The sequence below is a fragment of the Sycon ciliatum genome, chromosome 2 (assembly GCF_964019385.1).
Source record: "Sycon ciliatum chromosome 2, ocSycCili1.1, whole genome shotgun sequence".
Lineage (NCBI taxonomy): Eukaryota > Metazoa > Porifera > Calcarea > Leucosolenida > Sycettidae > Sycon > Sycon ciliatum.
In genome coordinates, this window is record NC_088644.1 from 31,649,489 (window position 1) to 31,675,459 (window position 25,971).

The window sequence follows — 25,971 nt, forward strand, 5'->3', positions numbered from 1 at the left end:
ATTGGCACTACTCAATGCAGCCACAGAAGAGATGGGTCACAGACTGAGGGCATTTGTTACAGACTAGACGGGGCCTAACATCAATCACCACCAATGCAGCCGACAATACCAAAGTGAAGCAGACCACTGTCCAACGTTCATCTTGTGTTCATGTGACTGGTGGCAGTACTTGTACATGTTTACATTCAGTGCTTCTATGTTTGGTCCGTCGTCACTGTATATCATGATTCTCGTTTGTTAGGCATCCCCAAGATGTTGGCACCCTCATGCTCCCTTCTACTACCCATATTCGGCACAGGAGCTGAAGGGGAACAAGGTATATTGGCTTCCGTATGAGAACGGTACTATAACTTATTGTATAGTCAAACTATTGCTGAGTTTAGTCTCCCTTAGGCAGCCTAATGTTAAGCGGCAATGGTTGCGGACGTGTCACTGTAATCTTCTTGGGGTTATCAAACTCACCTTTCAGGAAGATATTCAGTTCGGACACAACAGCACCTTCTCCAAACTGAAGTCTTGTTTGGGCGGTAGAGAAGAACATGCAGGCTTCCTGCACATCCTTACCCAGGGGGAAACCCTTGCTTACTCCAAAAATGATCATACAAACAATTCGCCTCCGAGCTAATGCTTGTTCTGTTGTTGCACACTTACCAACGCTCAAAGCGAGGCTCATCGCGATTGTCGAAGATAGTCACAAATACAAGTGCCTGTAGTTGACAGTTCAAAGCGGAGATGTGGATTATTGGACATAATAGCTAAGTAATTGTCGTGATCTAAATATTGGTGGAATGATATGCACACATGATTCACAAATCCTATGCCAGCCGGAAAACTGCCAGTTGACCCGCTGGGCTGACCCTGGAATTTATAACCGGGGAAAAGCAACTGCACTACTTTTGCGAGCTGATCGCAAAGGAGCCAAACTGACAGTTCAATTTTAAGTATAATGGTCACAGGTCCTTAGCTCACCCAAGACGTAATCGATGTACAGTCAAACCTCGTTAATACGAACACTGGTAAGGCGAACTTTCCATTAGTACGAACTAAGGCCAATCCTATGGTTGGCCAGGCATCAACTCAAGTCAAAATTATTCGTTTATGACGAACTTCTGTACAGCGAACTTTCGCGAAGACGAACTATTTTCAAGTGTGATTTGAACAAAGTCAGTGTGGTCATGTACATGTAGTACGAACTTTCGGTCCACGAGCGTGCACGTAGACTACGCTGGCTGCCTTTTTTCTTCTTCTTTTTTTCAATAGTCGAGATCATATTGTACGTACAGTGCAAATTATTTTCAAGCGTGTTTTGAGCAAATCGATCAGTGCGTTGTACGAACTTTCGACACAGTCGTGATTCATTGCACTTTGTCATTAATTGTACTTACCTGTTTCTGGCTTATGCTAAGAATAACATGCTTCCATGTACCACAGCATGCACCTTCACGTAAATACAATCCATCTGATATGTATATCGATTTTTTGTCAGATCTGGATAAGAAGAACTCCCGATAAGACAAACAAATTTGTTCAGTCCCTTGAAGTTCGTCCTAACGAGGTTTGACTGTATAGTGCTGGAGACCCATGAGCTCCATGCTACAGCCTGTACAGGGTCTAGCTATGATACATGTAGTTTTTTTGGTTTCCTAGCTGTTCTGCCTACTGTGAGAGATACTGGACTTGGTGGGGTTTTGAGCATCCCACTCACTTCGATTACTGGACCTTGCAGGCCAGTGCTAATTGCAATTGATGGTGGTCGTGTGCTCATGCATGCTGTGTGTGCATTCTAGCAATGCACCGGGGGTGGGGTTGTTCTGCACTCACGTCAACAAAGCTCTGTACGGTCGGTGTAGCAGTAGGTGGATTAGGCACCAGCTCCACGGCTGCACAAACAGACAACGGGCAAAACGGTCAGCAACACCGTACATCATCCGTGGAAAAGAAAGCACAAGATCGCAAGGTGGCAGCATCCTACCTAGCTGCTTTCCCTTCACATTATACTCTATTAAAGTTAGTCACATTATGTCACGTCTCCCAAACTACAAAGCGTTTTGAGCTAAAATGATGCCACAAAGTCGCCCCTTTTGCTCAGCACACAATAATTATGAGATTCAACTACACCTCAAACAAATAGAACCTGGTATGAAGTCAGTGCCCATCCTCTAAGATTGCGTACAATGCTGTATCCTTTATGTATGTGTGTGTGTGTGGGGGGGGGGGGGATTGTCAAGTTGTGATGGCACAATGTTGCAAACTGTACGGTTTTCAACCTGTGCCAATTCTTACTCGCTCTCCAAACTCATACTTCGAAGTAGACTGTCTCAGAGCACAGACTGACATCTACTTTAGCGCAATACGCGCTTTCAGCACTGGCGTGGCATAACTCTTCCAGCTCGGGAATTTCCTTGCTACACAGCCCATGCACATTGGGCATCAGAATGATCGGTTGAACTTCACGAATCCACTGCAGAGTGGAATGATCATTCTGCTTTATCTTTGAACTGCAAACCAAACGAATTTGTGCAGGAAGGTGGATCGACTTTTTGCAGGCAGCACGAATCCACTGCAGAGTGGAATGATCATTCTGCTTTATCTTTGAACTGCAAACCAAACGAATTTGTGCAGGAAGGTGGATCGACTTTTTGCAGGCAGCACGAAGGCAGGTTACGAGGTGCATGCAGGTATCATTGTTGCGCCTGTTTCTCCCTGGACACTTTGGATCAACAGAGTAGAATCTCAGCTCTCCAGAAAGCCCACGATGATAAAATCAGAAAAAATCCGAGCAGCAACTGGTGAGTGAAGAAAGGATTTTTTTGGAACGACCTGAGTGGACCCATTGCAGGTGCATGCACAAGCACAGAGAAATGTTTTCATTTGCTTTGAGTTCTTTACATTCAAAATTGTTTTGGATTTTAGTTGCATTTCTATCATTGATAAAGATGGTTTTTGCCCGTACGAGAGGCTTGCAAAAAACAAAAACAAAAAAAACAACAGAGAAGTCAGGCAAGTTTTCGGGTCACATGCCGGTGGTGAAAGGGTTATAGTGCATGTTCTTGTATGTATGTTACTATGGCAGCAAGCAAGATGGTGAATATATGCTCGAAGCCATTTGCAATTATGACGGACAACCCTACAGTTGCCTGGCCTGGCCTGGTTTGTCCTTTAACTGATACAGTACAATTCCTATTACTTCCCTGTTCAATTTTAAATGATCTTTTTCGCACGCGCAAAAATATGTTAACACAGAAGGCGCATGCTCTGTTCCCAACAAACTCTCAAGCGCTCATTGTTCTCAGAAGTCCACTGTTCCTGATTTCATTTCTTGCTTTATCCACATTGGCAGTGGCTTTCTTTCTCAACCCACCCACCCACTCCACTATTGTCATCATCATGTTTCCTGTTCTAGTTCTCTCCTGTCAGTATCCATTATCATACCGGCCTACAATAACTACACCGATGCCGTCTACCGGCGAAACTCTGTAAGTACATGGAGGGGAGTCAACCTTGCTTACCAGGCTCCTCATACGGCTCATTCAGCCTCTCACACTCAGACGGCTCACTCAGCCTCGGCTCACTCAGCCTCCGCAGCAGAGCCCTGCCCAGCTGCCATACACACACATTCACACAGCTCTAAGCTGTCACTCACTTGGAGCCTGGCAAAGCAATTGACAAAACCCTCCTATTCCCCAAACTGGTTGCTCGTTGTGTGAGTGCGGCATGCAGATGCTTGTGTTCATGTTGATGGGTGCTATGCTTATGTACTTACTGCGACCATTCTCAGACTGGATACCCATTATGTTGGAAATGGTATTGGCACCGCTGTCAAACGTCACTTCGTCTAATGCCTCCATAAATCCTTCATCTGCGAAGCTAATTCTCAAACTCTGCAAAGTTATGCCATGCATGTATGCAGACACCACATATGCATGACATATACATAATAATTATATACACACATATTTGCACACAAATAATACACACACATGCACACACACGCGCAGAAGGTCAAAAACAGTTGTGCGAATGTACCATGTACCATGTATACGCCCGTCCCAAGAGAAGCATGCAAATCTGCAAATGCACTGGATGTGCACCCACAGATTTTCTCTTATAGCAATGATAGAGGACAGGATCTGACTGAATCAGATCAAGACAGCGCCAGGTGACTGCCCAAATCCACACAACTGGCAAAGCCATGTGAATCAACCCCCAATGCACACCTGTTCTACACCACACGGAGCACATCGGAATAGAACGGCCGAGACAGTCACCTATGCACACCCTACACTTGCTGGGGTAACCAGTCCAGAAAGAACGGCGCTATGATAGAAGCTAACACTAGATGCCCTGGTACTTTGAAGTGAAATTGGAGTTACTTTACTAACCAGCTTCGGCAACTGAGTACTGGGAACCCTGAGCCAGCAGACACACCAATAACCTCAGCCATGAAAGCTATAATAATGTTGTAGCAACGACACACTGGATTGTGGAGCCGAAGCTAATCCAACTTCAAATGCTTTGACCAAAAGGCAGCCTTCTAACAGATTGTACGCATGTGCACAAACAAAATATAATACACACATACCCCTCCCCCCCCCCCCCCCACACACACACCCACACACACATACACATACACATACACATACGTACAAAGACACCCACCCAAACATACACCCCCATACTGGATAACTGGCAGATAGAGGTCATATGGGTCTGCCCGGAGCCCGGAACGGGGAGGGAGAGATATTCAAAAGAGGACCTTGGAAAGATGACTAAATGAGTAAGTGGGTGGAGACAAGTTGAGGAAAAAGTTGACGATATCAGAGGACATGCACAGACATACATTAAAGACATACACAAACACATACATACACATACGCAGACACACACACACACACACCTGGTCCTGGTCCTGGAAAACACTGCCATTACGGACACATGTCCCCTTGCAGGGCCGACATTATGGAACGACGAGCGACGGCAATCCGCTGAGAGAGAGGTACTAGGTCGGGGACTCAGGGATCATGTTCGAGAGAGCCATCCCTGGCAGGTATGTATCTGGCATATCATCGGAAACGATTCCTCTCACGGCTGCCGCTTGAACTGGTCCATCACTCTCCACAACAGAGCGAACATTCCATGAGCCAATGCTCAGAGTCGTTCCAAGTCGTCGTCTTCGTGCGATAGTTTGCTCCACTCGTGGGCTTGCAAGGCCTCGCGAAGGACTCCGAGGTGGGGGCGACAAGGAGAGTGTCGGCATCGTAGCTATCCAACCAAGTCTCCTGTTGTTGAAGACCCCACCTCAGGCACTGTTTGCGAGGACGGCTGGGGACACACCAGGCCGTCTACAACGGCGAGAACAAGCACGGAAGGAGGCCAGAAACAAGAGCCCAAAACAGTACAACCGTCCTCCACCAGAGGAGAGAACACACATTTTCAAGATGTTGAACCATTTGAAATATTTTCTTATCGTCGGAAACGATTCCTCTCACGGCTGCCGTTTGAACTGGTCCATTGCTCTCCACAACAGAGCGAACATTCCATGAGCCAATGCTCAGAGTCGTTCCAAGTCGTCATCTTTGTGCAGTAGTTTGCTCCACTCGCGGGCGTGCAAGGCCTCGCGAAGGACTCCGAGGTGGGGGGCGACGAGGAGAGTGTCGGCATCGTAACTATCCGACCAAGTCTCCTGTTGTTGAAGACCCCACCTCAGGCACTGTTTGCGAGGACGGCTGGAGACACCCCAGGCCGTCCACAATGGCGAGAACAAGCACGGACGGAGGCCAGAAACAAGAGCCCAAAACGTACAACCGTCCTCCACCAGAGTAGAGAACACACACACACACACACACACAAGCATGCACGCACACACACACACACACACACACGTGAACACGCACCTGTGTTATCCAGAATGCGGGCATGCGTCTGGACGCAACGAAAATGTGGGTTCTTTTCGTTTCTCTATAGTACTTACGTCTAAAGTTGGCGCCTCATCGACATCAGCATCTTCTGCAGTGACTCCCTGACCACGAATGGGGGCTCCTTGACTGACGCCCATTGGAAAATCGATTTCGTTAACCTGGGGCAAGGTGACAAGCACAGGCAGTTAGTAAATACATGGAGAACGCATATACTCCAAAACGTATTGTCATCACCTAGAAAGGGGGATTCTACCTCACTCAAGTGTACATGCACGGCTTACTTTGTATGTACAGAAATACTTAGTTAAATTAAGCGGGTTAACTGCAGCATTGCATTGCACGCTAGATCCATCTCTTCCCCTACACAGGATCCTGGATACTCTCAAGACTGCTACGTGGACCTATCAGTGTCTTAGTAAAACCTATACATTTGGAGTTTGTTGCAGCATTGTTCCCCACTTTTGTGCGCTAGACCCCCCCCCCCCCCCCTTCACAGCCATGCCTGGATGTTCTCATAGTCTCAATACTGGTTCTGGGTTGAAGTGAACATGCAACTTGTTGGAAATCAGCAGATACTAATCGAAACTGTCGTGGGAATCCACAAGGGCATTGTTGCAATGACCCCACGATAATCCTGTTCCTCGCCTGAATGCAATTTGCATACCTCCTTGATAACACCTGCTCGTGCAGAACATCTGAAACCTGCAGTGGAGAGAAGGAAAACAGACTCAGTGAGTACAGGCTTCGACCATCTCGACGTACACAGGACGTAGCTATTCCAAACTCTTCGGAACTAATCCATCTCTCCCATCGGATGAGGTTGTGGAGTTGAGAGGAGTTTCGAGGAGACTTTCGTTTTCAATAAGCCACCTCTCCAGAAAAATTAAACTCCTCGAAAATTCGAAGAGTGACAATTCGAACCCCCCCCCCCCCCCCCCCCCCCCCCAGTACTAGTATCACAAGTCAGGGCCGTAGCATCTTGCCTGGGCCGGTCACGCATATTTCGAAAACGTTGATGTACCCACTTCGCGCACAACTGGGTTTTTGATCATTTCCGGTGAAATATCCCGCCTGAAATTCCTGTGCTATCCCTGCGAGTATACTGCAGTCAGATACTGTAATTCTCTACCCCCCGTCTGCAACTTATCCACTTTTTGGACAAAATGGGGATACTAGCGTCCTTGCAATCTGCTACCGTAGCGGAAGAATGATTCGGCCAGGAGCTGCTCCACCCAGACTGACGATTGCATCCTACTGGACCATACGTGATCAAGTCAAACATGTATTGAAACCGACAATAGGGTTGGCAAATGAAGCAAAATGCACTTACTTCCGTCATCCAGGACTCGACAAGTGCCGTTGACTCCACGTGCATCTTCGCAGTTGATAGGACACGGCAAGCATTCTCCCTCGGGTAGAGCCATCGACGTAGCATTGTACAGACCTGAGTAGCACAACAGAGTTTCAAAACACCGTGATCACCGCCATGATCACCATGATCACTGAATCAGTCCACCACGACCGAACCGTCATTTCCTTCACGTGGCGCACACGAACGCATGCATGCACCAGCCATTCACAACACAATTCACATGATCAAAATGCTTCTCTGCCTGCTGGTTTGAAGCTCGCCTCAAACTAATGCCGTAATGGGTAATCGCAAACAGCCAGAAACAGTCCTGTACCTGAAACAAGTGGAAGGACATAGGTGGACAAATGCGTATGCGCACAAGCCAGGGAGTTGCATGGAAGAATCATCGAGAAGCTTGGACTTGGAGCAACCACACAAATCATCAATGAGTCAAGACTCAAAAGTAATAATCTCTGTTAGCTCCTTTTCAAACGACACCGGACAGCATCAAGTTAAGTTTTTAGGAAACCTAAAACGACACTTACCGAAGTGCTTGACATTCGGCAACACGAGGAACTACTAGGACATCCTAACTAAAGTCTTGTTTCCTAAATCGCACATGCTCTCTCTCTCAGTGAACTAACCCGTAACCGATCTGCACAGGCACTGCACTCTGCAGCAACACTGACAGAAGATCATCAAAGATGGTAGATCTACGCGGCAGGGAGTCGTAAAAGGGGTTTCACGACTCTCTGGTAGATCTACACAGTCGCTGACGCACGAATGTGCTCATTGCAGGTCTAGACTCTAGTCTAGATGCTTGACTCGGACTTGGACTGGCAGCGGCCTCCGGCAACCTTGAAGTAACAATTCATTTATTATATTTTATATTATTTGTTGAAACCTCGCGATCCTTCCCACTGAGATCCACTACTTCGCAATAGTGTTTGTGGAACTACAGTACAGACTACAGACTACATACTGCTGGACATCCGTTGATCCGATGTGAGCGGACCAGGAAATGTCCGTTGCGGCATCATCACACATTCCCTCTTTTATCTCGCTTCTTTTCCATCATGCAGATCTTTACGACTTTAGCCTTTATGCCCTACTTTGTTTTACTTTTTCCTGTTGTAAAAGTCAACGGACATGCTAACCAAAACTAGCAACCTCTCAAAATGTCATTATCTTGAAGCAAAAAGTACGTACGTGCATGTAGATCTAGGCATGCATTCCATTCTTTTGTTGTCATCAAAATAATGTGTTCTGATTGGAGACGCAGCTTTCGACAACCCTCCAGCGGCTCCGCTGATCATGAGCTGACGCTGGTATTGAGTGGCTTGCTCGGCAGAGTGTCCACTACTACTGATCATCGAGTCTGTTTATTGCGCGGTCGGTTTGAGGTCCTTGCACACTGTCGCAGGGTATTCTTGTTCAAACAAAACCTCTCGGGCAAATCACAACACAGTTTGCCAGAAGGAGGACAACTACTAGTAGAACTAACTTAGGGGCCGTCCGTAAATATCGATGTTTTTTTAGAGACGATATTGGTGCGTTTGGGGGGGGGGGGGGGAGGGGGTTTGAGCGATGTGCGTCTTTTCGAGCATCAGAAAAAAATTAATATCGATGTAAATATCTGAAGTTTCGCCGATCCCTGCACGCGGACGTCTAAATGGCTATAAGAAATGTGAAACCAGCTTCCGTTCGCGGAGCTAAAACTCGCGACACAAGAACAAAATCAAAAATTGGAAGCTGTACGCCCATGGCGAATTTCAAGAGCAAAAGAATGAGCTATTGATTGTGGAAATCGGCCGAACGATGCCTGCAGGAGACCTTTTTCAAGACGTAGAGGCAGTGCGAACAAACACGGACGAACTCCACAAGAGTTTCCAAAAATATTGATTCCATGATCTACTCAATCTGCGGACAGCACGCTGTTTCGTTCTTTTTGAACTCATCAGCGCAGCACATTCCATGATCTAGATGTACATGTGCGTCTTCTGGGGGGAGGGGGGGGGGGGGGGTGGGTCAAGGGAGAGAAGCACCAATATCGTCTCTAAAAAAATATCGATATTATTTACGGACGGCCCCTTACTAGAAGGCAACAAAAGTGTTCGACTATATGACATGTTGTAGGTCGTTTCGTAGCACAGGACTTCTAGAACTACCGGTAGTAGATCTACTAGTAGCTCTGTTCTCCTCCTTCAATCTTGGTTTCGTAAAGTGCCTGGCCAGACGGGATGAACAGATTTACAATGAACGTTGCAGCAGCTCCATTTTACCATAAACCCTCTATCGCAGCATCGGGCGGAACACGTCTTCTACGTGTGCTTTAGTTTTGTGTTCCATCCGGCCCACAGGAACGCCATGTCTAAAAACCTCCATTTCCCAGGACTGTATTTCATGTATGTACACGACTGTATATTATAATATACATAATGCACCCGCAGTGAGGAGAAGGGACGAAAGCGATCGACTCAGAAACATTGTCATTGATTCCCCTTGGTAATGTGGATTTAAAAGCCAAAACATTAAAAAACACGTTTCCTTTACTTCGGTTCCCGCAGGCCATTGGCATTGGCCTTCTTACACGAGTGTGAAGGGAGAACCTTCTCTCTTCTTTTTTCGAAGGTTCCTGGATTTGTAATTTTGTGCCGGATCCGGAGCTGCATGCGCTGCGTCTCTGGCACAAGGAACCGGAACTAACCACTCTGCCAGGAGTGCACCCCCAACAGGACACGACTGATGATCCGGCCTGGGAGATAACAGCACTGTCTACTGAGTCTGTACTGGTACTGACACCCTCTAATAGCCCCCCCCCCCTATCAAACACGAAAACACACACAGCGACACACACACACACACACACACACACACACACACACACACACACACACACACACACACACACACACACATACATACACACACACACTACTACTACTACTATGATACAGCTACCCTAAACGGGTCACGCCGCCCTCCACCCAAGCATGAGCACTATGAGGGGCAGTGGCAAATAAAGAGAATCAGCTAGCAGAACTGGCAAAACAGATGAAACAATGGAGCAGAATGGATGACTGCTGTACTGTATACGTTGTAACAACAACCTGACAGCTACAGTAACACACACACACACACCCACACACACACACACACACACACACACACACACACACACACACACACACACACACACACACACACCCACACACAGGTGAACGCGCGCACGCATGCAAAGCCCTAGCAGTAGCATAGTTGAAAAATGAAACTTCATACCATCATCCCTTCTCAGTACCGCCCTGCTCACTGTACGAATAATTGCATCTACATAACATTACATGACATTGTATATAACTGGTGGAAGCGAGTCGTGATTTCGATTGACTGAACGAGTTTCAAGAGATACAGCCACACCCTGATTCAGTATTTTATGACTCAGGAAAGTGGATAACCGGTTGGTTAGGCCAGCATTTGCGTGCTCTCCAATGTACATTGTAGCTTTTAGGCGGCCCTCCACCATTGTGTTGGGCAAAACACAAGACGATCGCTTTCCACCATCCGTGCTCGGGCTACATCGCCAGGGCTGCCACAATGTTACAAAACTAGTAGTCATGGACGGAAAATGTATGGTGATTACGGATGCTTCGATGTTTCCGCATTCAGTGCAGTCTTCTAGGCATCATTGCGGGCCCCGCAACTTTAAAAAAATTCACGGTTCGCGTGAGACTCCGCTAGAGGCCGACTGTTCCGCATCCGTAGAACGCTACCACCCTTCAACTAACTTCAAGAATCAAAGCGCAGATGCAGCTCCTATTAAAAGCGGTGCCGGCGGGAGGTGAGGAGATCAAACCCACCAAGGTGGTCGAAGACCGAAAACGCACAGCTCGAAAAATCCTTCCGCATCCAAGCAGGACTTGAACCTATAAGTATAACTTTAGAGTCATCTGGAACCTTTAGTCACCTGCAACTTTAATCAGCGTCATTTTTATAGTACATGTACACCAATGCCATGATACACCATTTCCATTGCACACCATTTCCATAGGAATATTTTTGATCGAGCCACATATTCCGTGCAACAAGATGGATCGGAACTCGCTTACACTCTATAGCAACATAGTGGTATCCCACACATGTACTGAAGAAGATACTGGAAGACACACTATATTACTACACCAGCAACATACCGGTATATACATGTATAACCTTTGTCGTGAATCAGGGTACACCCAAGAGCAGAATACCAAAGTCCATCGGGTAAGTCGGGATTGTATAGGTTTACCAGTTCCACAAATGAGAGTCCTCCTTTCGTAAGACTTTTCAAGGTGCCGTGTGCCACAGGCAAGGCGTGATACCACCCTATTGCGCAGGGGTCGGGTTAAATATCGGTTGAATAAACAACCTGCGCGGAAACAAGCACATACCGTGCACTACTACACATTGTACTGCTTGTTCTTAGTCCGTTGGGCTCCAAAACAAATGTTCAGCGAGGTGATAAGTAAACTTTGACTGTGAATTCAATTGCAGGCATAGTTTTCGGGCTCCGCTTCACAACTGTCACATGTTGCATGTATTTGCCGGGCAGCCTTTCAATTAAATAAAAGAGAGCGACTTATGGTCAACTGAGCCCACATACCGAAGGTCATAATTATAGTTCTAACATGCTGTCCTTTTCATGGCAAGGAAACAGACAAGAAGCAATCAAGGCCGTTTCTTACCGAGTGGGCAAAGGTTGATCGTCTGGCTAGCCACCTCGCGTGTCAGCCATAGTGTTGTTAGCACAGTCAAGCTAAGCAACAAGCGTTCCAGTCCCATGGCTGCTGCTTATTGCGTGCACAATGCACGACTCAAGCAGACCAATGGATACAAACGACGCGGAGGAGCAGAAAATCAGCTCCTTCTCCTTGGAATGGAGGACTGTTTGGAAGATCAAAGCAAGATCGATTCCGGATATGCCCGCAGTATCCCCAAGCTTTGCTCCAACGTTACTAACATTGTTGGGGAGCTGGTAGGAGCCTGCAAGTGCAGAGTTTCGCTGGCGATTCAACGGGGAGATTCCAAGGACCTCTGAAGTGGTATACCAAACAACATGTTCAGCCAATTTCAGTTAACCCACTTAAGAAACGTTACGTGCATGCAGGCGCGATGCAGAAGCAGCGGTGTGATGTCCGTTTCCTTGGAGCACGAGTAATGGTGTATTGTGCAGGTCAGATCACGTTCGAGTATCGGAAAGTGGGGCACTTAACTCAGGTATGAGGCAAGAGGCGAGATCACCAGATCAATGCCAGGTATACTATAGCCCGGTATTGCCCGAGCACGTACGTCCTGAGCTTGGCCAGTAACAAAGGTCGCACAAGGCCTGGAAACCTCTATGCAGTGGTCCAGAACTCCAGCGGTACGCGAAGACTTCCATAATGGTGACTAAACAAAGGGATTGATTGTCTATGTACATACTGGGAATGGGAACGATGCTGAGGACAGCAAAGTGGAACTATGCGAGGAAAGTACGTACTGCTTGTACATAATTATGGCTCATGTAGTCGTTCCTATCTAGGTCGTAGAGTTCAGTTTGCGTAAAGCAAGTCAGAGGTCTCTACTTGCACTGCAAAGTGAGTTTCATGTGGTGGTATGCATTGTTGGTCAGTTCCTTATCATGGCTTATGTCATGCTGTGTCATGGGTCCATGGCTACCTACACCATTACCAAGGAACTTACTTACTTTCTTCTTACTATTATAATAATATTGTGAAAAGAAGGAGGACAAAATGTTACGCGTTATGCCTAACTGTCCACCAACGTAACCAGATCTTATGCAGTCAGCGAGTGCGACTGCATAAGTTAGTCATAAGTCGTAAGTTAGTCATAACTCGTAACATTTTGTCCTTCTTCTTTTCACAATAATTTAATAGGCTCACCATCCGATTTAATATTATAATAATGGTAAAGATAATTATGTGACGGATCGCATACAATATGCATTGACACAATAATAGTTATTAAAGTATAATAAATATTTCTGTGAAACACATGCCATGGTTCCGCTGCTGTTCCTCAGCTAGAGATCGCCCGCACTCGCACGCGCGCTATGCCGCGTGAGTAAACCCTCTCCAAGCTGCTCGATCTTGGGCCATCATAGAGACCTCGTCCAGGTGGTGCTGAGTGGAAAGGCCTGGTGCATTCAGTATTATAGCCATTGGTATAACATTGTTCAGCTCATTTTGTAGAAGCAGACAGAGCTCAGAGCAATGTCGCATCAGGGCTGCAGGATTTCATCTCTTTTACTCTGCTGGCGGATAACCTGCTTTCTTGACGGCAGAGCTTCTTATTCATACTACCGGAAGCGTGTAGCAATTTCATTTTTGGATCAATGACGTTTGCTCCTGTTGTGAGTGGCCTTTCAGCATAAAAGAAGGCAAAGAAAAACAGAGCCTAACGTGACGTCGTTCATGTAAACTATCACGACTCAACAGAAACGGCAACAAGAACTGTGATTTTGATCCTGATACCTGTACCACCAGTGCAATGACATGGAAAAGAACATTAGTGAAAGAACACCAAATAATTGCAATAATTGCACAGGTACAAGCACGCGGGGGGGGGCACTATTCAAGAGATTCCTCAGGGCTTTATTTTTTTCACTGGCCCTTACTGGCCTTTAGTAAGTTTAGAGACAGGGTCAGCATGGTCAGGGGCACTATTTGAGATATACATGTACATGTACATGTATGGCACTATTCAAGAGAGGCCTCTGCAAGAGTACAGTATATCATTCTGATCGGAGCATATACATGTACATGTATAATATTGTACAGGTACATTCGTATATGCAAATGTGCTATACGACTGTAGGTTGTGCTTTCTGCCTCTGGTGGCTATGGCAAGCATGCCAAGCATGCCAATGCGCTTTTCTCAAGGATCGCCTCTCTCCTGGCTGAGAAGAGCTAGGAGCCATGCGCAGGTTACTAGTATCTCCTTGCTGCACTGCCGCCTTGGCTTGGGTGTGCCCTGGTTCGTTGTGGTGCCATGTGCCTGCGGGGCTCAAGGAGCATGTTTGCTCCTGCCGTGCCTGAATCCCCTGCAGTGCTAGTAGTAGTGGTGGCCGAGGCAAGCATCCAGTGAACCTGCTGTGACTAGAGCCCTTTCCCAAAGGTGCTCGCCCTTTTTTCGCCTTTTTTGGCCCTTTTTGGAAAAGCCCGTTTCTTTCGCTCTTTATTGCGTTTTTTGTGAATATCACCCTTTTTGAGCTTTTTTAGCTGAAAAAGTGCTATATTAGCCTATAACCTGTTTGCTCATGCACACAGTTGCCGAGTGCTCGATGGGCCTTGGCACGCTGCTTTTTGGGGGGGGGGGGGGGCAACAAGTTGGTGAAGCTTGTACCCGGTACCCGGGTAAAAAGTGGGTTTTTTGAACTTTACTTCCTGTTTTGCCTTTCGTGTACCCATAACTGGAAGAGTGCGTCTTCATTTCTCAGCTTGGGTTCATATCTGAACATGTATCATGGCTATGCTTCACTGAAAAAAGAGCACTTTTTGTCTGTTTTGACTGAAAAAAGAGCACTTTTTCAGCATATTTTGAGGGACGCGAAAAGCACTACAAAAAGTGCGAATTAAAAGAGCACCTTTGGGAAAGGGCTAGCTGTGACCTTGTATTGTATACCTGTGTTTACTGCTTACTGCTTACTGCTGCTTTATTGTTCCAAGTATCAGTTTAGTTCAGTTTAAATATCTTTTATTATTATTTTTTCTCACCCCACACCCCTCTACTCTGTTATCGGCCCTCTTAAGAGTTGTGTTCATCACTGTTGAGGCTTCCGATGGAAAATAAAAGAATACTACTACTACTACTACTACTACTACTACTACTACTACTACTACTACTACTACTACTACTATTACTACTACTACTACTACTACTACTTGAGAACGGTTTTATTCACAACACCATGAAGTAAGAGTCAAAGCAAAAAGACAACCCAATACGAGCGGAGTGAATGACCCAGTAGTAGTAGTAGTAGTAGTAGTAGTAGTAGTAGTAGTAGTAGTAGTAGTAGTAGTAGTAGTACTACTACTACTACTACTACTACTACTACTACTACTACTACTACTACTACTACTACTACTACTACTACTACTACTACTACTACTACTACTACTACTACTACTGGGTCATTCACTCCGCTCGTATTTTCGACAAACGGCGTATGTGGCACGGAGTGCTCTCGTGCATTGAAGAACATTGTTCAGCTGGTGGTTAACAAGCATAGTGACCTCCAGTACGCTGTTGTGATGGCACAGCTACGCTGCAAAATTGCATTTGTTTTGCTGAGGTGGTCAATCACGTGCCTCCGTGGTTGCAGAGCGTCTTACTTGAGGAAGAGAATAGGCCCATCTTTTCTCGACCAATGTCGCCTTCTGTCCATGTAACCGCCTTCGGTATTCATATGTTGGCCTATTTAACATTGGCATGCTCTGCGGATTTGTAGGCATGCTAGGCAATTTAAATATTATCCTGCAAAGTATTTTGTAGGTGCTTGACTACTATACTACGTCATGTATTACATTTGGTACATGACCACCATTGTCGGTTGCTTCTGCTTCTGCTGCGTCTTCTGCTGCGTCCGTTCGTGATCCTCCTGGACCTGTGACCCGGCCAGAACCTGGGGTCCACACCACCCAGCCGGTTCGTGATAACCCGTCGGTCGCAGCCGTTACCGAGTCCCGCAAGCGAGCGGTCTCACGTCGCAAGGACAAGGAGAAGTCGCAGAAGGCACTAGTCGCGGCGTTGTATCCCGATCTGCCACCGCCTCAGAAATGCCTCACAGATATCGCCGGTGAGAAGGGCGTGTCGTCATGGCTGACGTGTGCCCCGCTTACTGCGCACCGGACAATCCTAAACAAGTCCGACAAGTCCGACTTTCGAGATGCGGTGTGCATACGCTATGGGTACCTGCCACTGGATGTCCCGTGCAAATGCGCTTGTGGAGCGGACACCACCCTACACCACTCGATGACGTGTCCACATGGGGGGTACCCGATGGCACGTCATGACGAAATCCGGGACACCCTGGCGGCTGTCCTTGGCGATGTCGTGCCAGACGTGGAGGTCGAGCCTAGACTGCTCCCTCTCGATGGCGAGGTGCTCGCCGGCCGGACCGCCAATCGCAGCGCTGAAGCTCGTTTGGACATCAGGGCCGGGGGTTTCTGGACAAGGCAGCAGGACGCTTTCTTTGATGTCAGGGTCACCCACCCTAAAGCGTCCCTGCTGTCGCGTTCGGAAGCCCTTGGCCAACTGCGCACCAACGAGTTGGAGAAGAAGCGAAAATACTGCCAGAGGATCACGGACGTCGAGCGAGGTGCCTTCACTCCGTTGGTGTTTGCTACGAATGGCATGGCTGGGGCAGAGTGTGGAATGTTCCTGAAGCGGCTTGTTCAGCGCGTGGTGGAGAAGCACTCTGACCTACAGTACTCTGTCGTCATGCACCATCTTCGTGCCAAGATTGCCTTCTGCCTCCTCCGCTGGGCCGTAACCTGTCTGCGTGGATGCCGGGGAGCTCGGGGCGTACGCCGTGGCAATTCGTTTGTCACGGAGTGCAGGCTGCTCCGGTAGTGGCATGGGGCTGTGTGGCCGATCCTAAACGGATGTTGTGACGTAACGGACATATCTGTTTTTGAGCATGTCTTTGTTTTTTTTTTGTTTTTTTGGTTCTACTTTTATAATAGTTTGTTTTGTTTTGTTTATCGGACAGATCGAAATAAGCATTCACACGCAGACAAATTATACATCCACCACCCTATTGGTTTATGATGTTTTTACACATACATGTATACCCCCAATAGGCTATTTATCAGACTCGAGTTTTCAACTTACACATTCCACATTCACCACTCAATTGGCTTTTGGTTTGTTCACACATACGTACCATACGCGATCTATTGGACTTGAGTTTTACCTTGTGTCCTTTTTTTGCAGTGTGCAGATTCTTTTGTTGGACATTGTTTATTGAGGTTCTTGTTGCTTTTGGTTTACGCATATGCGTCATTTGCCCGTAAAAGAGGCCTTGTTACTACTACTACTACTACTACTACTACTACTACTACTACTACTACTACTACTACTACTACTACTACTACTACTACTGAAATGTGTTTTTATTGAAAGCACAAAGCAATGAAGATGTGAATGCAAGGAGGGCAATGAATTCAAAAGGCGAACAGCAAAATTGTAACAAAATAGAAAGATAACAAATATTAATGGCAACAGCAATGTTTATACATGAAAAAAGGGAAAGAAAAGGAAAGAAAACATCCAAACCAGAACTGCTTGAACACCGCCAGAAATGAAACCGAGATTCATACAGAAGAAAAAACTTCAGGACACCGGAAAACAAACTTTAGATCACATTTTGACATTATACGAGATGATGACAAAGAAAAACTATGCCCTAGAGAGCACACGGCAGTCATTCACAAAGCTACTACTACTACTACTACTACTACTACTACTACTACTACTACTACTACTACTACTACTACTACTACTACTACTACTACTACTACTACTACTACTACTACTACTACTACTACTACTACTACTACTACTACTACTACTACTACTACTACTACTACTTCTACTACTCAAAATCTTTATTTGAAAGAACCCGAAGCTACTACTACTACTACTACTACTACTACTACTACTACTACTACTACTACTACTACTACTACTACTACTACTACTACTACTACTACTACTACTACTACTACTACTACTACTACTACTACTACTACTACTACTACTACTACTACTACTACTACTACTACTACTACTACTACTACTACTACTACTACTACTACTACTACTACTACTACTACTACTACTACTACTACTACTACTTCTACTACTCAAAATCTTTATTTGAAAGAACCCGAAGTTATAAATATGGAAAAGGAACAAAAACGAAAAAGAGATTCAAAGCAAAACAATGATGAAGGCAATTCAAAATCAATAATCAGAGAAGGTAGCGAGAAAACAAGAAAAGAACACAATTGTAACTCCAACTCCAAAGCACGAAACAGGCATTACACTGAAGAGGGCATTCGTAATAGAAAAACAAAACAAAACTAAAAAACTAAAACTAAAAAAAACATAACTGGAGATCTTTTGCAAACTGAGCAAGTCATTTAAACACGCGACAGTACACGACATTCATGAACAAAATTTGCAGAGCGCTTAGTACTACTACTTCTACTACTACTACTACTACTACTACTACTACTACTACTACTACTACTACTACTACTACTACTACTACTACTACTACTACTACTACTACTACTACTACTACTACTACTACTACTACTACTACTACTACTACTACTACTACTACTACTACTACTACTACTACTACTACTACTACTACTACTACTACTACTACTACTACTACTACTACTACTACTACTACTACTACTACTACCTTACTGAGTCTGTATACTCATTACTATAATTATCATTCATTATCATCACAATTACATACCGTATTATCTCTAATATAAGCACAGTCTCCAATAATAGCACGTCTCCAATAATAGAACACCTTGGGGCGGCATTCAAAAAATAAAGTGCTCAGTCTCCAATATAAGCACACTGTGTAAATTCATTGTCTGTACCGGCGAAAAACCCTGAAATATGTGTGTTTGACATGAATTTGGCATGGCAACATGCCTCTGAAATGAGGATGAAATAATAATGGAACAGTCTCCAATAAAGGAACGTCTCCATTAATAGCACGGGGCGGAGGTACATTGAAAAAAATAAAGGACCGTGCTTATACAAATAATCTACGTGGAGATAAAAGTTAAATAATAGCAATGAAAAGTATGAATGCCGCAGACATCACCACGCAACATGACAATTTGTTCAAGGTTTGGTTTTGTGTGTTTCCAAAATCGATTTTCATGTTCCAATCATCAGTGGAAATACGGAACTAAAGAGATCAAGGGACCGTGCTTATATCAAGGGACCGTGCTTATATCAAGGGACCGTGCTTATATTAGAGATAATACGGTAATATAATCAATTACATTATGTAATAGTGTTGATGCTTCACAAATGTGTTATTTTGCCCGTACAAGAGGCTCAAAACTGTTTGAAAACAAAATACAAGTAGGCGAATATGCATGTTAGGCCCTGTGTACAACTCTGTATAGTTCTGTACTTTTGCAATTATTATGGGGCGGCACGTCTAGCGGCCCCAGAGCGCTGGCCATACAGCCGTGGATAAGTCACAAGTTGCGCACGGTCTGCTCACATTCAAATACAGTGCTGCCAACAAATGACAGCATGCAACAAAAAAATCTTTCCTTGCAAGGGCACATTTTCGGCCATAACTCTTGAACGGCTGGTCAGATAGGGACACAGTTTTCAGAGAATTTGCAGCTATTCATGCTCTTTCAGCTGACGTAGCACTCAATATGAATTTACAAATTCGATTTTTCATCGAATTTTTGGGTGATGTGCCCCCTTAAAGGGGAAGTGCATCGATTTTTCAAGTAGGGCTCAGATGAAAGACAATTGGATATCGGTTCCGATGGTATATCTCTCGCTTGCGTACGGCAAGGAAAACTTGCCATATCGCCGATTTCCCGATCCCGTTTCCATGGCGACTACAGGTGATGGCGCACATTCTGCTTAGCTCCGTGAGAGAGAAGGTCGATCACTGCAGAATTGTGTCATTTTCAGTTGTCTTCTTGTATTCACGAAGTGAAAGAAGTACTGTGTTCAATGCTGTTAGTGCCGTGAACTGTTTATTAGTAGTCCTCTCCGTTGTGTACTGGGACGTGACACCGACAGGGGAAAGCTGGAGTGCGGAGACGTTAGCTGGCAAGCGAAAATCGTGACGAACCAAGTACTGAAATCTTGGTTGGGAAAAATCAAACGTTCAGCATTTACCTCAACCAAGGACCATGCCGTTTGCTCTTTCCACTTCCTGAAGATGGATGCGCTGCCTGCTGGAGACTCTCCTATCTCTCGTAACATCTTCTGAAGCCAGGTGAGGCGACGAGTAGCGGAGATTAGCGAACGAAATAATGTCGTATGTTTTGAAATTTTTGCAACATGATACTATACAGTCAGAAAGTGCAATAACTAGGCACAAAACTGACAGAGTACTGAGACATTCGACGTCCTGACACCTAGCTTTATTGCACTTTCTGACGGTATAATTATAGTATCATGTTACAGTGATGGAGAGTTACTCTTAACTCGTATCCATATGTCCTTTTCCTTTCTAAATCATTTATATAAAAAGAGAAAGACGAAGGAACTACAAGTTACGCTATACTGTCCACTAACACCACCAGTTACTAAACAATCAGCTCATGCAGTTCCTTGGTCTTTCTCTTTTGTATAAATTAAACCTTGGCTCTCCATCTGAGTCAATAATAATAATAATTAATTAACAAGAAAACAGTTCTGAACGAATCCTCGCTTTCCCTTTCGTTGTGTGCCTTGCGATAATCGTACAACATTATACACATTCATGTACATGTCGACATACATGAAATGCTTACTGTGCAATTAGGTGTCTTTGTAGCTATAGCTTGCCCCCCACTGAATAGATATAGTATAATCACCTTTTTTGTTTCGCTCCTTTTCCCCTTCTTTCACTTTCATTTGTCCATAAAAGATTAGTTTCAAGTACATCTAGTCCCCATTCCAATAATAATAATTATTATCGTTGATAAATATGGTGGTAAAGACACACCCGGCAATATGGCGGTAAACACACGCCTGCCCACACACGTTCTCTAAGCTGCAAAGTAAGTTCTGGCACAGAGCTCTCCTTCTCACCACCACCACCATCAGTTCGCGCCTGGCGCCTCGTCGATGCATGGTTGGCGGTATCCGACATAGCAGGCTGGTACATCAAATAGCGCATTACGTCATGGCACATAGAAGATGACACAGCAACGACATACATGTACATGTACATGTCGTCGTTTCGTCACCGCTGGACTCACCAGGCAATCTTCTTCTTGGATGTCTTCATACGGAGATTGACTCGGGAGAATGAAGTTGAAGACACCACTGCAGCTGTACTTATGGTTGATAAATATGGTGGTAAAGACATACCCGGCAATATGGCGGTAAACACACGCCTGCCCACACACGCTCTCTAAGCTGCAAAGTAAGTTCTGTACTACAATCATGTAGCACTCGTACACGATCAGAATGTAGTTCACTGGAAAACAGGTCTGTGTATAGTAGTGTGTAGGCGCTCACAACAATGTCATAAATTATTTACTCCAAAGTCATTTTGGAAAACAATTCATCGACAATGTCAAGGTGGATGGTGCATGAATGGTTCGGAATACATGTGCAACTCACATTTTCCAAATACACGTGCCAGTGGGTTCTGTACATTAGAGGTGCAAAAGCATTGATTTGATAATTATTTGATATTTATTATTTAAAGGATTTCCCAAAGGCATAGCCTATCGGGGGGATCTCCTAACAGTGGAAATGATCATTGATTCATATACTAGTGAAGCGACTTGTGCAGGCAAATATATGCCGCTTATAATGAGCGCGAAATTGTGTCCGAAATTCTGAAACAGAATTGAACTGATGAGTCCACAAAGGCCAAAATACCATGTACCATGTACCATGTACCATGTACCATGTACCATGTACCATGTACCATGTATCATGTACCATGTACCATGTACCATGTACCATGTACTCGAAGTACATGGTACATGGTACATGTAACTAACAACTTGTACAGCTAAAATGCCACTGACCAAAAAACAAAAAAACAAGAAAACAAACAAAGGACGAAATAGTTCTGTCTGCGGAGTGAGTGCAATTACCAGTATTGTAACTGTTTAATATGTACTTGTACACTCTGTAGGCATGGGCGGGTAATGCTAGTTATTTGCTGCGATAATTATTATTCGGGAGAATGAAGTTGAAGACATCCAAGAAGAAGATTGCCTGATGAGTCCAGCGGGGACGAAACGTACGTCGCAATCGAGCTATGTCGCTGCTGTGTCATCTTCTATGTGCCATGCACTACTTGATGTGCCAGCCTGCTATGTTGGATCAACCACACGCCAACCATGCATCGACTAGGCGCCAGGCGCGAACTGATGGTGGTGTTGGTGAGAAGGAGAGCTCTGTGCCAGAACTTTGCAGCTTAGAGAGCGTGTGTGGGCAGGCGTGTGTTTACCGCCATATTGCCAGGTGTGTCTTCACCACCATATTTATCAACCATAAGTACAGCTGCAGTGGTGTCTTCAACGGAGAGAAAAGAGCAGTACGTGGCATGTGGCCTCTAATTTCCTAAAAACTTTGAAATTCTCCGTGAAGTCCAAATTTGAAATTGCAATTAGTTATGCTATCAATAGCCTATCATGTACATAATCATTGTATTTGCTTCACTCCTTCAGTTCCAATGAATGTGTAGTTACAGTCAACTTCGCTAATAACAACTGCGGATATCGACAATTCGCGAATAACGACAGAATTTCCATGCCCAGAGCAAAGTCCCTTCCAACTGTATTTTAAATACAGTCATAATGAGACTTCGGGTATAACGACACTTCGCGAATAAGGACACTTTTTTGATGCCCCGCCGAATGTCGTTATAAGCGAAGTTGCCTGTACAGTCGACCTACCCTTATAACGATAACCCCTATAACGATATTACCCTTATAACGATATTACCCTTATAACGATATTTTTCTGCCAAACCAAATCACTCCATTGACTTTTGTATACAATGCCTTACCTCTATAACAATATTGCTATAACGATATTACCCCTATAACAATATAAATTGGGCTGACCAATCGACATTTTCCATTTTTATAACAATATCCTGCGAGGAATATGCACAGTCCACTGTCAAGGTAGGGCAAGCTTCACTTGATAAGTCGCTGGGACATGACAAAATGCAATTGGGGCACCAGTGGGCACCTTGCCATGTACATATTGTGCATGTACATAAGTTTTTGACTCTATGAAGAGTGTAAAAAATGAACGAAATTCATGCATTATGACGTACATGTACAGTATGTGTATGAATGAACCAGTTACCCTTATAACAATATTACCCTTATAACAATATTTCTTGGTCGGACGCAAATATCGTTATAAGGGTAGGTCGACTGTATGTACAACATGTAGAGTGTCATGTTTAGACAGTTTTCGGACAGGTAAGTACTAAATTACCAATCAAACTGTAGTGTAGGGTATTGTAGCATTGAGTTCACAGGAATCAAAGGCGCCTTACTCCTTTGAGAAAACATATCAGAATTACCGACAGGGCAAGGTCATATACCAGCCCAACGACGTAGATTGGGCCAATGCTGAAGTCCTCGCTCCGAACTCCGAAGGGTAACTTTAACTAAACGTTATACATGTAGACTACACGAGTACTAGTATCAGACATTGCGGTTTAACAATCATGTGATGAAGTGAGTTACATGTGGGATTTGCGAGCATACACGTACCTGTAGTAGGCCTGAATCAATTCATAGTGGCCAGGACTAGTGGCCAGGACTAGTGGCCAGGACTAGTGGCCAGGACTAGTGGCCAGGACTAGTGGCCAGGACTAGTGGCCAGGACTAGTGGCCAGGACTAGTGGCCAGGACTAGTGGCCAGGACTGCACAAGTAATCTCACTTTCCTGTCAAAACTGTCGTCTGCGGTATGACTCTTAGCGGTAGTCTCTCATAATAAGAGTGACAAACTAGGATTCCGTTATCACCAGGTTACACTCTCGCAGCTGTAAGCATGCACTGCAAAAATGCATGTCGGTCCGCCTCGTGAAGCTTGCATGTACTAGTACAAACAACGACGTTACTTTACATGATTTCGTTATCTACAGTCCTGATCGTACATACAGTCAATCTGTGGACAGAACTGTTTCGTACATACACTCATGTACTTTGGCTTGTTCGCCGAACTACTCGTAGGGCAGACCCGCGGACATGCCTTTCTGAATTTTCACACCCTACTCAGTGCATGAAACCCTGGAGCACACAGCCCGGCCTAATGTTCATGTTCCAAGCCCGCAATGAAAGAGCTAAAGCCTCTGCAAAGATGAAAGAGCTAAAGCCTCTGCAAAGATGAAAGAGCTAAAGCCTCTTCAAAGATGAAAGAGCTAAAGCCTCTGCAAAGATGATACAGTGGTCCCTCTATAATCCGGCACCATTTGTGCCACGAAAATCTGCTGGATTAGGGAGGGTGCTGGATTAACAAATCTGATCTACTGCTGCAATGTGCATGAAGAGGACATTTGGCTACTGAAAATTGTGCCGGTTTATCGAGGGTGCTGGATTATAAAGTGCCGGATTAGAGAGGGACGACTGTAGTTACTAAAGAGCTGTACTGAGCTGTACCGCTGCTCCACACTGCCTTTTCAATATCCACTGAAAAAAACAAAAAAAAACAAACACGAACATCCCAAGGATTACGTCATTATACCGGTAGTGCATGTATGAATTATGATGGACGTGCACAGCTGTGACCAGTGGACCACAGTCACCACACTCACTACAAAGACAAGTACCTTCTAAGTAATTAGTTCTAGACGTCTGAGAGTGAGCATCGCTTCAAAGCTTCCATGATCCAGCCTACACATTGATCGCTGAAAGTGACTTCTTACTTTTTGAAAGATGTATGAAATGGTGTCAACGTGTTCTCCAGATAAATAGTAAGCAACCTGGCTAATCCTTCCTTGAATTCTAATAACTATAGCACGGCGAGAATGTTACTTGTGCGGTACATGTAGCACTCAGCATGTGAATCAGATCAATCGCGATTAATTTAATGATCTGCACGGAATTACAAAATTACTGACCTCTGGAATCTGGGGTTCAGGAATTTCCAATTCTTTCAGAGGCAACAAGCTTGCCTCGGAGCGTTCAGCTGTAAATGCAGTACTGCTTGACGATAACCAGTCCAGGTTAGTGTTGGCATCTTCCAGACAGTCAGAGTACCGCACGGCCTGCCAGTATACACCACAACATGCTGTATCTGTGCGTTGCTCCCATGATTGCCAACACTCCAGCCTACACACTAGACTAAAGTAGTAGTGGCTACAGCTACAGCTAGCTACAGCTAGCTACAGCTACATTGTACATTGTACAGGTAGCTAAAATTAATGCAGTCCTGTCAGCATAAAATCATGTACATGTGTCATGACTGGATTGTGCTTCTCAAGACAAGACAAGTTGGTATTTTGTTCATGTCTATAATCATAACAGTCATGTGATGTGTTGCTGCAAGTCTACAATGTTTATACGAGCGGATTATGTACCAGGGGGACGTTTAGTCTCCAACGGTCTCTGTCTTCGCTGCCGGTTTGAGGTGAACTACAATTATGTACCGGTATTAGTATTGCTAGAAGCGCGATATACTGAATACGATGGGGACATACTCCAGATTTACACTGTAACCCTTCATTACTACACTACAGCCTAGTAGATCTACACCAGACTCTACAGTGTACTTTCACTCCTTACAATAAGTTACAATAAGTTACATACCTATCCATGATAATCATCGTGTAAAACAATTATTAGCTATGGAAAGTTTGGGTTGGCAGTGTGACACCACCGATTTTGCGGCGCGCATACAATGATACATGCACATGTGTGTGAGTCTGTGCACGCGCGCCCTGCACAGCGTGGTC

General features: G+C 45.0%; 1 protein-coding gene across 1 annotated transcript in view; it reads right to left on the bottom strand.

The window, feature by feature from the left end:
* LOC135809695 (uncharacterized) overlaps positions 1–12,202 on the bottom strand; it is a 93,648-nt gene extending 81,446 nt beyond the window's left edge. Inside the window, exons 1-7 of the mRNA XM_065323108.1 lie at positions 11,991–12,202; positions 7,249–7,362; positions 6,583–6,620; positions 5,972–6,076; positions 3,764–3,881; positions 1,822–1,880; positions 652–707 (exon numbers count right to left, since the gene is read on the bottom strand). Of these exons, the coding sequence (XP_065179180.1) occupies positions 652–707; positions 1,822–1,880; positions 3,764–3,881; positions 5,972–6,076; positions 6,583–6,620; positions 7,249–7,362; positions 11,991–12,087 (587 nt within the window). The 5' untranslated portion in view covers positions 12,088–12,202. The remainder of the gene's footprint in view (positions 1–651; positions 708–1,821; positions 1,881–3,763; positions 3,882–5,971; positions 6,077–6,582; positions 6,621–7,248; positions 7,363–11,990) is intronic.
* Positions 12,203–25,971: the final 13,769 nt, after the last annotated feature.